Here is a 12,987-nt window from a genome sequence, read left to right as displayed (position 1 = left end):
CATTGTCAGAGGTACTATCTTTCGTATAAGATGTTAAGTTAACTGAGGCCTCGATGCCCAGGAGGATGAGCACGATCCTTTGGCAATTTTTCAAAGAGAAGCAGGGAGTTCACCCTGGGTCCTGGCTAACATATATCCTCCAAGAAAAACAGATTAACTGATAGTTCGTCTTACTGATGTTGAGGAACCTTCTTGTGCGCAAATTGGTTGCCGTGAATGCCTACACATGAATAGTGACTACTCTTCAAAAGGTCATTAATCGGGTGTGAAGCATTTTCAGGCTTCCAGAGTGCAGTAGTACATAAATGCAAGTTCTTCTGGTTAATCAGACATATCTACAGAAATAAAGATGTAAAAATAGAGATTTCCAACCAATTTATTTTCAAGCAACAAAGTTATCAAGTAATTGCTAACACTTGAAGAAGACCTTCGAGTTTTAAAATTGTGTCAAAAACTAGTAATAAAAGAGGGTGATAGAAGCAGCAGGTGCCACCTGTTATAGAAACTTCGCAGAGTTTCTGTAACACCCAAGCAGAATTGTGTATTTGTTTTATAAAAGCCTGTACAGTGACAGCTTCATATCAATGTTGTGCAGTATTAGCATAGGTAACAGCTCTACATTTTAATTCTGAATAGCCAAAAGGCATATAGAAACTCCTGTAAAATGAAAAGGATGATGTTGACAAGAATGACAGGTGATTGTATTTATTTTCACTAGCTACACCCTACAGTGGAAAGGTACACATCAATGCATTAGCACTTTCAAGAGAGGAGAAAATTGTAAAGATACTACAAATTTTCATTTAGTTGTTCTATCAGTCAGAGAAGACTTCTCTTGAAAGAACACATTAAAATGAGATCCTTTTGAAATGGATTAACTTCTACTGGACATTCATTTACATATTAAAATGTTGGTTATCTAAAATTCTCAAATTGGCTAACTCCATTATTCGTCAACTAGTTTGACAATATATTCAAGCTCGTTACAACTGTACTGATGCCTTTCCCATCTAATCATGGCTATTACTTTAATAGGAGGGTTGTGCACGCTTATTTTATAATAAAGGAATTCACTTCCAGAAGTCCTCCCAGGTTTTGTTTTGTAAATCGTTGAAACATCGACATAACTAAAATAGAAACATAGAAGATAGGAGCAGGAGTAGGCCATTCGGCCCCTCGAGCCTGCTCCGCCATTCAATGAGATCATGGCTGATCATCCAAACTCAGTACCCTGTCCCTGCCTTCTCCCCATATCCCTTGATCCCTTTAGCCTTTAGAAATATATCTAACTCCTTCTTAAATATATTTAATGAATTGGCCTCAACTGTCTTCTGTGGTAGAGAATTCCACAGGTTCACCACTCTCTGGGTGAAGAAATTCCTCCTCATCTCTGTCCTAAATGGCTTACCCTTTATCTTTAGACTGTGACCCCTGGTTCTGGACTCCCCCGCCATTGGGAACATCATTCCTGCATCTAGTCTGTCTAGTCCTGTTAGAATTTTATAAGTTTCAATGAGATCCCCTCTCATTCTTCTAAACTCCAGCAAGTATAAGCCCAATCGACCTAATCTCTCCTCATAAGTCATTCCTACCATCCCAGGTATCAGTCTGGTGAATCTTCGCTGCACTCCCTCCATGGCAAGAACATCCTTCCTCAGATAAGGCGACCAAAACTGCACACAATACTCAAGGTGTGGTCTCACCAAGGCCCTGTACAACTGCAGCAAGACATCCTTGTTCCTGTACTCGAATCCTCTCGCTACGAAGGCCAACATACCATTTGCCTTTTTAACCGCCTGCTGCACCTGCATGCTTACCTTCAGCGACTGGTGCATAAGGAAAACCTGGTCTCGTTGCACTTCCCCTTCTCCCAATCTATTGCCGTTCAGATAATAATCTGCCTTCCTGTTTTTGCCACCAAAGTGCATAACCTCACATTTATCCACATTATACTGCATCTGCCATACATCTGCCCAATCACCCAACCTGTCCAAATCATACTGGAGTTTCTCGGCATCCTCCTCACAGCACACACGCCCACCCAGCTTTGTGTCGTCTGCAAACTTGGAGATATTACATCTAGTTCCCTCGTCTAGATCATTAATATATATTGTGAATAGCTGGGGTCCTAGCACCAATCCCTGCGGTACCCCACTAGACACTGCCTGCCACTCGGAAAAAGAGCCATTTATTCCAACTCTTTGCTTCCTGTCCGCCAGCCAGTTGTCTATCCAAGTCAGTACCTTGCCCCCAATCCCATGTGCTAAAATGTATTGCCCAGTGTGCCATACAGAGCAGATACAATCCTGGGTCTGGGCTGAATTAGCGGAGCTTGGCTGGGTTGGTAGGAAGGGTATGTGCTCTACTCCATATCATCAACATCCCTCATTTTGATAAATACAAAAGTCATAAAATTCTATTAAAAATAACAAATATTAAAAATAATGCATACAGAGCACACTAAGACAAAAATCCTTGTTAAGATCAACTTTCTGCATACCATGACTGGTTCACAAATGGGGAGTAGATTTGATAACAGTCTATAGATCACATCTAGTGACAAGGTTAGGGAGCTTTTTTGAACAGATTGATAACGTGTGGGTTTAATCAACAAGTGCCTCCTTTTTCTAGGAAGTTTCAACACAAATCATTCAGGGAAAGTGAAGACTAAATTTAGGGAATAACAAATAACAGTTAAAATTATGTAATCATTAAATGATTCATATTATACAGGACTTCGTAGTTAGCAAGGACAGACTAGTGTAATTTTAAAATGGAACAAAATATTATTCAGACAGGGTGGTGCAGAACACACACAAAAATAAACACCCACAAGAAAATAATCCATCAGCGATTACATCAGTCCGATGCCACCTGGGAACTCGGCCACTTTTGGAATGGGAACTAGGAGTACCGCTACCCTGACCCGTAGACAATTACTAATTTAAACTCCAGCAATCCAGCGTTGTGTTAACATGAAGTTTAAGTATCATAGGATGACAGAATTATATGGATTCAACTTGCATCCTTTGAGGGATAATTGTTGGCTATGGTTACAAGTATCTTTAAAATAAAGCATTCAGTTTTCAGTAAGAAGGCACTTCAGTGCTAAAAACAATAATTTTAATAGTACAATAGTGATGATAATGTAGTGACTTCCTTCTCTCACCTCCTCCTGCCCCCCAAAAAAATTCCAGGTGAAAAATAATGAAACATGAGTATGAAATCTCAAATATAGCCCATATAGTCTCAAAAATAGCCAGTACAAAAGAAACTTGTTCCTTAGGAAAGTCAGGCAATTCAGAACCAAAATATTTCCAATTTGTCACAAAAAAAAATTAGCAATAAAAAGCTAATAAAATCTATGACAATTAATTTTACCCCCTTTTTTGAAGGAATTTGTACAACTTAGACTGAACTGCTCCTTCCCTCCCCAGGGGGGGGGCACTGTTGCCTCACAGCGCCAGGGACCCGGGTTCAAATCTGGCCTCGGGCGACTGTCTGTGTGGAGTTTGCACATTCTCCCTGTGTCTGCGTGGGTTTCCTCCGGGTGCTCTGGTTTCCTCCCACAGTCCAAAGATGTGCAGGTTAGGTTGATTTGGCTATGATAAATTGACCTTTAGTGTTAGGGGATTAAATACGTGGGGTTACGGGGATAGGGTGGGATATGTGTCGGTGCAGGCTCGATGGGCCGAAATGGCCTCTATCTGCACTGTGGGGATTCTGTGATTCTGTGATCACTTCCATATATTGCAATTGGAGTCATTAACTTGTGACACTTGCTGGTTGCACACGACACTGAAATACTGCTAGCCAAGGAAATAACAAATATGAAAAATGAGACAAAGCAGAGTAAAAGTACAGTAAAGATCAGCAAAGACAGGAGGGAATACAGAGCCAATCCTGGTGGCACAACACACTTAATCACACTCCAGCTTCCCCAGACAGGCAATTACCAATCTCAACTGGCCACAAGGTATTGTATCAAGCAGAAATGAGGTGTAAAGCTAAAGGAATCAAAAACCAGCAGCACCTCCATTTGAACTGCACTTCAGCACCTACTACTAGCAGGCTAAAAAAGACATTAACTGAAGCTACTGAGATCCTCAAGGTGAATTGCCCAATAATAATCTGGTATTAAGGTGCATAGCTCAGGGTATTTATGTTAGTGCAAGCTTGGCTTAGTTGGTAGCACTTTCAAATCGGAGACAAAAGGTTTTGCTTTCCAGCCCTATACAGGTACACTATCCCTTATCCGAAAGCCTTGGGACCAGCTGAGTTTCGGTTTTCGGAATTTTTCGGATTTCAGAAGGTATTATTATAAGACTGGGAAATTTGTATTTAATATAAATTTTAAAAGTTCAGGCTACCTCTTGCGACTGTTCCATGTCTCATTCCCCTTCCTGCTTCTCTGGAAAGCCGGATATCGGCTGACTCCTACTAAGCTGGCCCGCAAATCAGGACGGGCCGCGGTTCGGGTCGGGTTGGGGGGGGGGGAGAAAAGAATATCGGACGGGTTGGGTGGGGGGGGGGGTTGAAAAGAATATCGGACTGGCCGCGGTTCGGTTCGGGTTGGGGGGAGAAAAGAATATCGGACGAGCCGCTGCAGCTATCGGACGGGCCGCTGTATTGTTGGGTTCACTCTCCCGGTACCTCCTTCACACTGCCCGGCTCGGCCTGCAATCTCCTACCCAGGAGGGAACTCTGTGACCCCCTGCCCTGCTCAGCGTAAGTCGTGCGCCACTCTGGTCATGTCGTGCGCACGACTTACGCTGAACGAAAAAACTTTCGGTTTTTAGAGGTTTTCTGAAGTTCGGATAAAGGATAGTCTACCTGTACTCAGATTTGAGTTTATAATGTAGACTGACCGTCCAATTGGATACGGAGAAAGTGCTGCACTGTCAGAGGTACCATCCTTCAAATGAGATGTTAAATTAACTGAGGTCCTATCTGCAAGGTCACATAGATATTGAAGTTGTAGTGGAAAAGGCGAGATCAAGCTGTAGTGGAAAAGACGAGATCAAATGGGCTGAAGGGCCTTTAACCAATCTGGAAAATGTCCTTTGGACAAGACATTAAAGCCTCTGAAATATTTCAATGAATTTTCTCCATTGAGGGAGAGAGAACTTAGACATTCAATTTCATGATGCTTATTGGTAATTATGAATATTTTGAAACTGGGTAATTGAAAACATCTCCCATTACAACAAAGTATTTGAAGTTTCAGTGCAATTTGTTCACAGAGGCAAGGATTCCATTCGTGTCAAAAAACAGCTGGCATTCTCAGGAAGGTTATGGTGAACTGAATTCCCAAGTGTGAATGGACAAGTCATTCCTTTCAGAGAATGGCTTAGTGGGAGCCACTGTGGCAGAAAGCTCTTCTGTTGGATAGTGTTTGTACAGCTGTAATGTGAGAAAGTAGGGAGTACCACTCCTTTATGCCAGTACAGATATAGATAAGGATTGCAGAAAATATCAATACACCTTCAGCCATTATATTAGCAATAAAATCCTAGGTTGATTTAACTTTTTGAAAGATAGTAATCTAAAAGCTTACATAAAAGATCATACACTGTATCTTTGTCCAGCTAAGTCAATATATAGCCACAAAGAACTCAATGATAAATAGCAACGATATATATAGTACATAATTATGTTTAGTTTGGTAGCATTATGCATAAGCAGGGCTCATGCCTTTTCTTGTCAGATGGCTGAAGACTAAACAACGGGGGAGCAAGGTCCAGGTGTTGTGGCCACTAGTTATGAGCCAGAGAGAGGGTATTTGGAGCTTGCTGCGGTGCCTGGGCAAGTATTACAGCGTTAATGATTCAAGATCTTCCTGGAACAGGGTTGTAGAGTAAAAGTAAGCTAACATGAAAGGAGCCCAAACATTTTAGTGCTTTTAGCTCCAGGTGAAGCTCATGTTTTACTTGTTTGGACTGTTGTGTTTGAGGTGCTTTGCATACGCAGTTGTGGTGGGACGATTCAGTTGGTGCCATTGTTTGAGCAGTGCATATAGCACCATCTGGAGGAAAGGCGAGACCAGTCAATTTTTTCATTTCAATACAAGTCATTTGAACTGCAATAATTAATGGCCCTCAGGTGCAATCTCCAGTTTTTTGAATAGAAGGCAAGTTGACATGTTTGACCACACCATCCTCCTCCAATGCCTCTTTGTTCTCCAGCTGAGTGGAACTGCCTACACTTGGTTCCATTCTTATCTATCCAGTGATAGCCAGGAGAATCACCTACAAGGGCTTCTCTTCCCACTCCTGCACCATACCTCTGGAGTCATCCAAGGTTCTATGCTTGGCCCCCTCCTATTTGTTATCAACATGCTGTCCCTCGGCGACATCATCTGTAAGCACAACTAAGAACTGTGATGGAGTCTCCCTGGTCTTCACCTTTTACCCCACCAGCCTCCACATTTCACAGATCATCCTCCGCCAACGCAAGCTTGAGGAACATCATCTCATCTTTCTACTAGACACCTTACAGCCTTCTATCCTTCACACTGACTTTAATAACTTCAGACCTTAACCACAGCTCCCATTTTCCCTCCCCCAAAAGGTGCTGGTAATGTAGGATGGGTTCACCAGAGCAACTGGGAATGGAGGAGGTGTGGGCTTGTGCTTGGGATTTCCCCCATTGGTACATGGCCGGCGGGGTGATCTGCACCCACTGGTGTCTACCTGCCTTTCTTCCAGCACATTCCTGGGCCACGGGAGCATTCTCTGCTTTCCCATGCTTCCTCTCCCTTTGTTATTTGCTGTAACCGTTCACACATCCTCTGGACACATCTTTTGTTTCATTAATTTAATTCATTATCACCTCTTTTGGCCTTGCACTATTACTTCTGTCATTTAATTATCTCTTGCCCTCCACCCAATCACAGATGTTTCTTTTTTCTTTTCCTTCCCCCTTTTCCCTGGCTCTGTACTTGTTAATCTGCAACATCTTCCAGTTCTGACAATAGGTCATCAACCTGAAACATCAACCCTGTTTCTCTCCAGATTCTGCCTGACCTGCTGAATGTTCCCAGCATTTTCTGTTTTTATTTTACATTTTATATTAATTGCTGCATTCATTTTATGAATTTCTTTGCTCCTTCATGTCGGTAGAGGTCTCCATTATCCCCTCTTCTCTTTCCTCCTGTCCGATCCACTTTAAGAAGCTAGTTTCAGCCACAGCCTATTAGAGCCGTTCCAAATGACATTACACATGTGGCTTGACCAAGCTAGGAAAGTAACTCAGTCATTAAAAGCTGATCATTTCACACTCCATCTTGCACGGCCAGAATGAAGCAAATATTTTGCATGGGAGCTAGCGATACCAATCATTGCATGGTAACAGCCACTTACATTTAGCTAATTGGTACCATGTTTTTAACCGTGCGAGGTGTGCCACAGTATGAATACCACATATTTAGTAAAATTCTAGACCTGGAAGGTGCGTAGAAAACCACTGCAAGGCACTTCATAGAGGCATAATCAATAAAATGGATGTTGAGCAAAAGGAGATATTAGGAAGGGATGATCAAAACCTTGGTTAAGATGATGGGTTTTATGGAGGGACTTAGACAGGAAGGAGAAAAGATGGAAGAGATCGAATTCCAGATTCCAGTGTGGAGTCTAGGTGACTGAAGGCACAGTAGCCAATGGTGGGACAAATGGAGGGGTGGATGCATAAGAGGCCAGAGTCAGATGTACAGAGAATTTGGTGGGGTAGATCTGTAAGGGGTTACAGAGATAGGAAAAAGTGAAGCCTTTAAAGGGATTTGAACACAAGGATGAAAATTTAAAATTTAAGTGTTGTGGGACCAGGAGCCAACGTAGGTCAGCAAGGACAAGGACGATAGGTGAGCAGGACTTGTGGAGGAGATATGGGCAGTAGAATTTTATTTGAGTTGGTTGATGGAGGATGAGAGGCCAAAGCTGACAGCAGCAGTGCCATCTTAGAATCAGCAGGGATGAGCATCCTTTTTGGTGCTGAATACTGATCCTAAGCAGTCATTTTTCAAAATTCAGTCAGAAAAGGTGTCATGCCTTTTCAGATTTCACACCAAATGAGAAGCAAAAGCTAGCACACCATGCCAGGTAAGTATGCCCATCGGAAGGCCATCTGCACAACAATACCCCCAAGAAGAATGAAGAGAACAAAAAATGCCCAACATCTTTCTGGTTGTGAGACACTAGAGGGTCGATTTTCCTGGAGCCGTCAGGCGGGGTTTCAGGCGTGTGGGGGTGAAATCCCGATTTCGGGGGTCCCGACACCATCCCGCCCAAAACCCGCCTCCACGTAAGCTTCAGGGGAGGCGGGTACCCGCTCCGCACTGGGACCCGCCGACCCGAGGCAGGAAGGGGTTCGTGCCAATTAACTGCCTGTTAACAGGTAGTTAACAGGCAGTTTTTAGCCTAATCCCTATTTTGAGGGGTGTCGTGTGGGATTCCCGATGGCTCCAAATCACGCCAGGTTAGAGCAGGCGGGCCGTCGGGTTGAAGGACTTGGAGGGGTCGTGATGTCGGTGTTCAGGTGAGTGATGGGTGCATGAGTGCAAAGGTAAGTGTGTTTGGTGTGTTTAAAGTGTGTAAAGAAGTTTAAATTACCTGTACTTACCTTAACAGCCTTTCTTCCTCTCGGTTTCGGGAGTCCATCACTCAGCCGGCACTGAAAGCAAAATGGCTGCGATCTGTCAAAAGTGAGAGCCTTCAGCTTTCAATGCCGGTGAGACTTCTAACTGAGTCTGTGTAGAAGGACTCAGGTTAGAAGTCAGACTGTCAGTGTTTGACAGCTTCAAACAGCTGTGAAACACTGATATTTCATCTGTCACGACTTCTTGACAGATGAAATTTCAGTCTGTGATGTCACCTGTTGCCGGGTGGCCCTTAATTGGCCTGCTGAGCCCGCTGGGCGGGCTTAACAAGGTCAATCAAGGGAAAATCGCGTGGATTGGCCGAACGTCGATGTAGGCGGGACTAAAACCTGAAAGTTGTAGTCCCGCCTCCTTCCCAACAGCTTTATGAAAATCGACCCCTAGATCTTAACAAAGAAAAGAGCGTCTGTGATTGAGATTTTGCTCTCCTCACAGTGAATTGGATAAGAGTCTAGTTCTTAAAAGTTGTCTTTTGGATACATCAACCCTTCCAGGTTGTAGGGAGGGATGGGAGAGGAAAAAATAAGTAAAATGTCCCTCCATTTGGCCATATTGAAAAAAATCAATTTAGGAAAAGAATATTAGCTTAATACAGAATATTAGTTCTATTTAATAAAAATAGAAAATTCTAGAAATGCACAGTTGAATCAGCATCTGGAAAATAAAAAGAAAATAGGAACAGGAGTAGGCCTTGAGCCCTTCCCCCGACCATTCAGATTCTGATGAATCTTCTGTGCATTTCCAGATTTTATTTGTGATATCCAGGCACTGCAGATTTTCAGCATTCGTGGCTGTTCTTTGCATCTCAGTTACAAGTTGTTGGTAATTAAAAAAAAAAAAATAGCTATATGGAATGTAACTACAGCTAGTATATTTATTAAATTATTGAAGCTCACCAACTGTTGCGATTCTTTTATACTCAAGGAACCCACATGAATGATCACCTGATCTAACCTGGAAAAAGAGAATACCATTATATTTAAAGGAACTCAAACAGAGAAAAACAATCCGTAAGTTGGTAAACGAGACGGATTTTGCGGTCAGGTCACACTTGCACTTCCCAAAGACTTTCTATGGGCTTTTGCACGAGAAGGTCCCGTCAGCCAACTATCGAAAAAGTGCTGGGACCTGTGTCAACAGGGCAAGCAACTGTGTATCTCCTTAACCAATCAGATTGGAGAAATGTAAGTGAGCAGCGTAGTGTCTGAACCCGGAAGTGTCAGTTAGAATACTGAATTCAAAGTCAAATCAGGTACAGAAATCAAAATAGAGGGAAAGAAAGATTTGATTACGAGATAAAAGAGACAAGGAAAAAGTAAAAAAAATTCAATACAATAATTAAAATATGAAGGAATGAGACGCCACGCTTGTAAAAGTTAATGTTCAGTGCCAGAGGGGTTATTTGGCAGTAATTAAGACTTATCATGCTGTTAAAAGGGTACTTACACTGGAATGGAAAGCCCTAACTTTTTCTGGTGAGTTTAGTGGGTATCTATCAGGTAAGTACAGCAACTTCACGCCATTCCATGTGTTTCAATGCCGAGTCTCTCGGTAAGATACCGTTATCGGGCAACTCTTGGAGAAGCAGGTCAACACTGACAGCAACTTTCTGATTTCCACGTTTAACTGCACATGTACAGTCGCCGGAGTTTGCTGTCCGATTTCCACATAAATAGCAGTGAGCGTTGATAACCTCAGTTATTTCTACTGCAAAATCCGGCACATTATTTCTCTTTCTGCAAGAATTTTTAGAATGACAAAGTCCAAGCTCTTTTTTTTTTTACATGTTTCACGTGGATGGTGACAGACCCACCAAGGTAGCAGGCCCATAATAGAAACATAGAAGATAGGAGCAGGAGTAGGCCATTCGGCCCCTCGAGCCTGCTCCGCCATTCAATGCGATCATGGCTGATCATCCAAGTTCAGTACCCGGTACCTGCTTTCTCCCCATACCCCTTGATCCCTTTAGCCTTAAGAAATATACAGGAAACTTTGTGCTATCCGAGCTGCTGCCGTTCCCTCAAAACTGCCGTACACTCCAGAGCTAATGTTGAAACATACGGAGATGAATCAACAAACCCTGTTGCTTAGCAACAGCCTCTAAACAGTCGGCAAGCGTCTCTGTAGTGTCTCTAGCTGAAGCTGTTGCTTAGCTACAGATGTTGCAGAGCTTGACTGTTCAAAAAAAGCAAAGAAAAGAAACGAAAAGAATAAAAAACAGCTCCTGATTTTTGCCGGTGACTCGAGCTTGCCGGACGGTTCGCCTCCGGATAACACAAAGTTTCCTGTATCCAACTCCTTCTTGAATATATTTAATGAATTGGCCCCTACTGCCTTCTGTGGTAGAGAATTCCACAGGTTCACCACTCTCTGGGTGAAGAAATTCCTCCTCATTTCTGTCCTAAAAGGCCTACCCTTTATCCTTAGACTGTGACCCCTGGTTCTGGATTCCCCGACCATCGGGAACATCCTCCCTGCATCTAGTCTGTCCAGTCCTGCCAGAATTTTATAAGTTTCAATGAGATCCCCCCTCATTCTTCTAAACTCCAGTGAGTACAAGCCCAATCGACCCAATCTCTCATATGTCATTCCTGCCATCCCAGGTATCAGCCTGGTGAATCTTCGCTGAACTCCTTCCATGGCAAGAACATCCTTCCTCAGATAAGGCGACCAAAACTGCACACAATACTCAAGATGTGGTCTCACCAAGGCCCTGTACAACTGCAGCAAGACATCCTTGTCCCTGTACTCAAACCCTCTCGTTATGAAGGCCAACATACCATTTGCCTTCTTAACCGCCTGCTGCACCTGCATGCTTACCTTCAGTGACTGGTGCACAAGGACACCCAGGTCTCGTTGCACTTCCCCTTCTCCCAATCTATTGCCATTCAGATAATAATCTGCCTTCTTGTTTTTGACACCAAAGTGGATAACCTCACATTTATCCATGTTATATTGCATCTGCCATGCTTCTGCCCAATCACCCAACCTGTCCAAATCATCCTGTAGTTTTTTGGCATCCTCCACACAGCACACACGTCCACCCAGCTTTGTGTCATCTGCAAATTTGGAGATATTACATCTAGTTCCCTTGTCTAGATCATTAATATATATTGTGAAAATAGCTAGGGTCCAAGGACCGATCCCTGCGGTACCCCGCTAGTCACTGCCTGCCACTCGGAAAAAGACCCGTTTATTCCAACTCTTTGCTTTCTATCTGCCAACCAGTTCTCTATCCAAGTTAATACCTTGCCCCCAATCCCATGTGCCTTAACTTTACACGCTAATCTCTTACGTGGCCATGTGCCTTAACTTTACACGCTAATCTCTTACGTGGGACCTTATCGAAAGCCTTCTGAAAGTCCAAATACACCACATCCACTGGTTCTCCCTTATCTATTTTACCAGTTACATCCTCAAAAAATTCCAGTAGATTAGTCAAGCACGATTTACCTTTTGTAAATCCATGTTGACTTTGTCCGATCCTGTCACTGTTTTCCAAGTGATCTGCTATTACATCTTTTATAATGGACTCTAGCATTTTCCCCACTACCGATGTCAGGCTTACCGGTCTGTAATTCCCCGTTTTCTCTCTACCACCTTTTTTGAACAGTGGGGTAACATTAGCTACCCTCCAATCCATGGGTACTGTTCCAGATTCCATTGAATGTTGGAAGATGATCAGCAATGCATCTAATATTTCTATGGCCACTTCCTTAAGTACCCTAGGATGTAGATTATCAGGCCCTGGGGATTTATCGGCCTTCAATCCCATCAATTTCCCTAACACCATTTCCCTACAAATACTGATTTCTTTCAGTTCCTCCCTTTCATCAGACCCTATGTTCCCCGACATTTCTGGGAGGTTATTTGTGTCCTCCTTTGTGAAGACAGAACCAAAATATGTATTTAATTGGTCTGCCATTTCTTTGTTCCCCATTATAAAGTCCCCTGATTCTGACTGCAAGGGACCTACGCTTGACTTCACCAATCTTTTTCTCTTCACATATCTATAAAAACTTTTACAGTCAGTTTTTATGTTCCCTGAAAGCTTACTCTCATATTCTATTTTCCCTTTCTTAATTAATCCCTTTGTCCTCCTTTGTTGAATCCTAAACTGCTCCCAATCCTCTGGATTACTGCTTTTTCTGGCCAATTTATATGTCCTCTCCTTGGATCTTATGCTATCCCTAATTTCCCTCGTTAGCCACGGTTGAGTCACCTTTTTTGTTTTATTTTTATGCCAAACTGGGATGAACAAATTCTGTCGTTCATCCATGCGGTCTTTGAATGTTTGCCATTGCCTATCCACCGTTAACCCTTTGAGTGACAGT

At 42.9% G+C, this 12,987-nt stretch overlaps 1 protein-coding gene across 1 annotated transcript in view; it reads right to left on the bottom strand.

Moving 5' to 3' along the window:
- Nucleotides 1-12,987, bottom strand: part of npl (N-acetylneuraminate pyruvate lyase (dihydrodipicolinate synthase)) — a 62,317-nt gene that overhangs the window by 36,170 nt on the left and 13,160 nt on the right. Inside the window, exon 5 of the mRNA XM_085982593.1 lies at nt 9,550-9,607. Within this exon, the coding sequence (XP_085838719.1) occupies nt 9,550-9,607 (58 nt within the window). The remainder of the gene's footprint in view (nt 1-9,549; nt 9,608-12,987) is intronic.

This window comes from Somniosus microcephalus, chromosome 3, assembly GCF_052327205.1.
Source record: "Somniosus microcephalus isolate GS21.2 chromosome 3, FLI_Smic_1.0, whole genome shotgun sequence".
NCBI classification, from domain to species: domain Eukaryota; kingdom Metazoa; phylum Chordata; class Chondrichthyes; order Squaliformes; family Somniosidae; genus Somniosus; species Somniosus microcephalus.
This window is presented reverse-complemented; position numbering and strand designations above follow the sequence as displayed.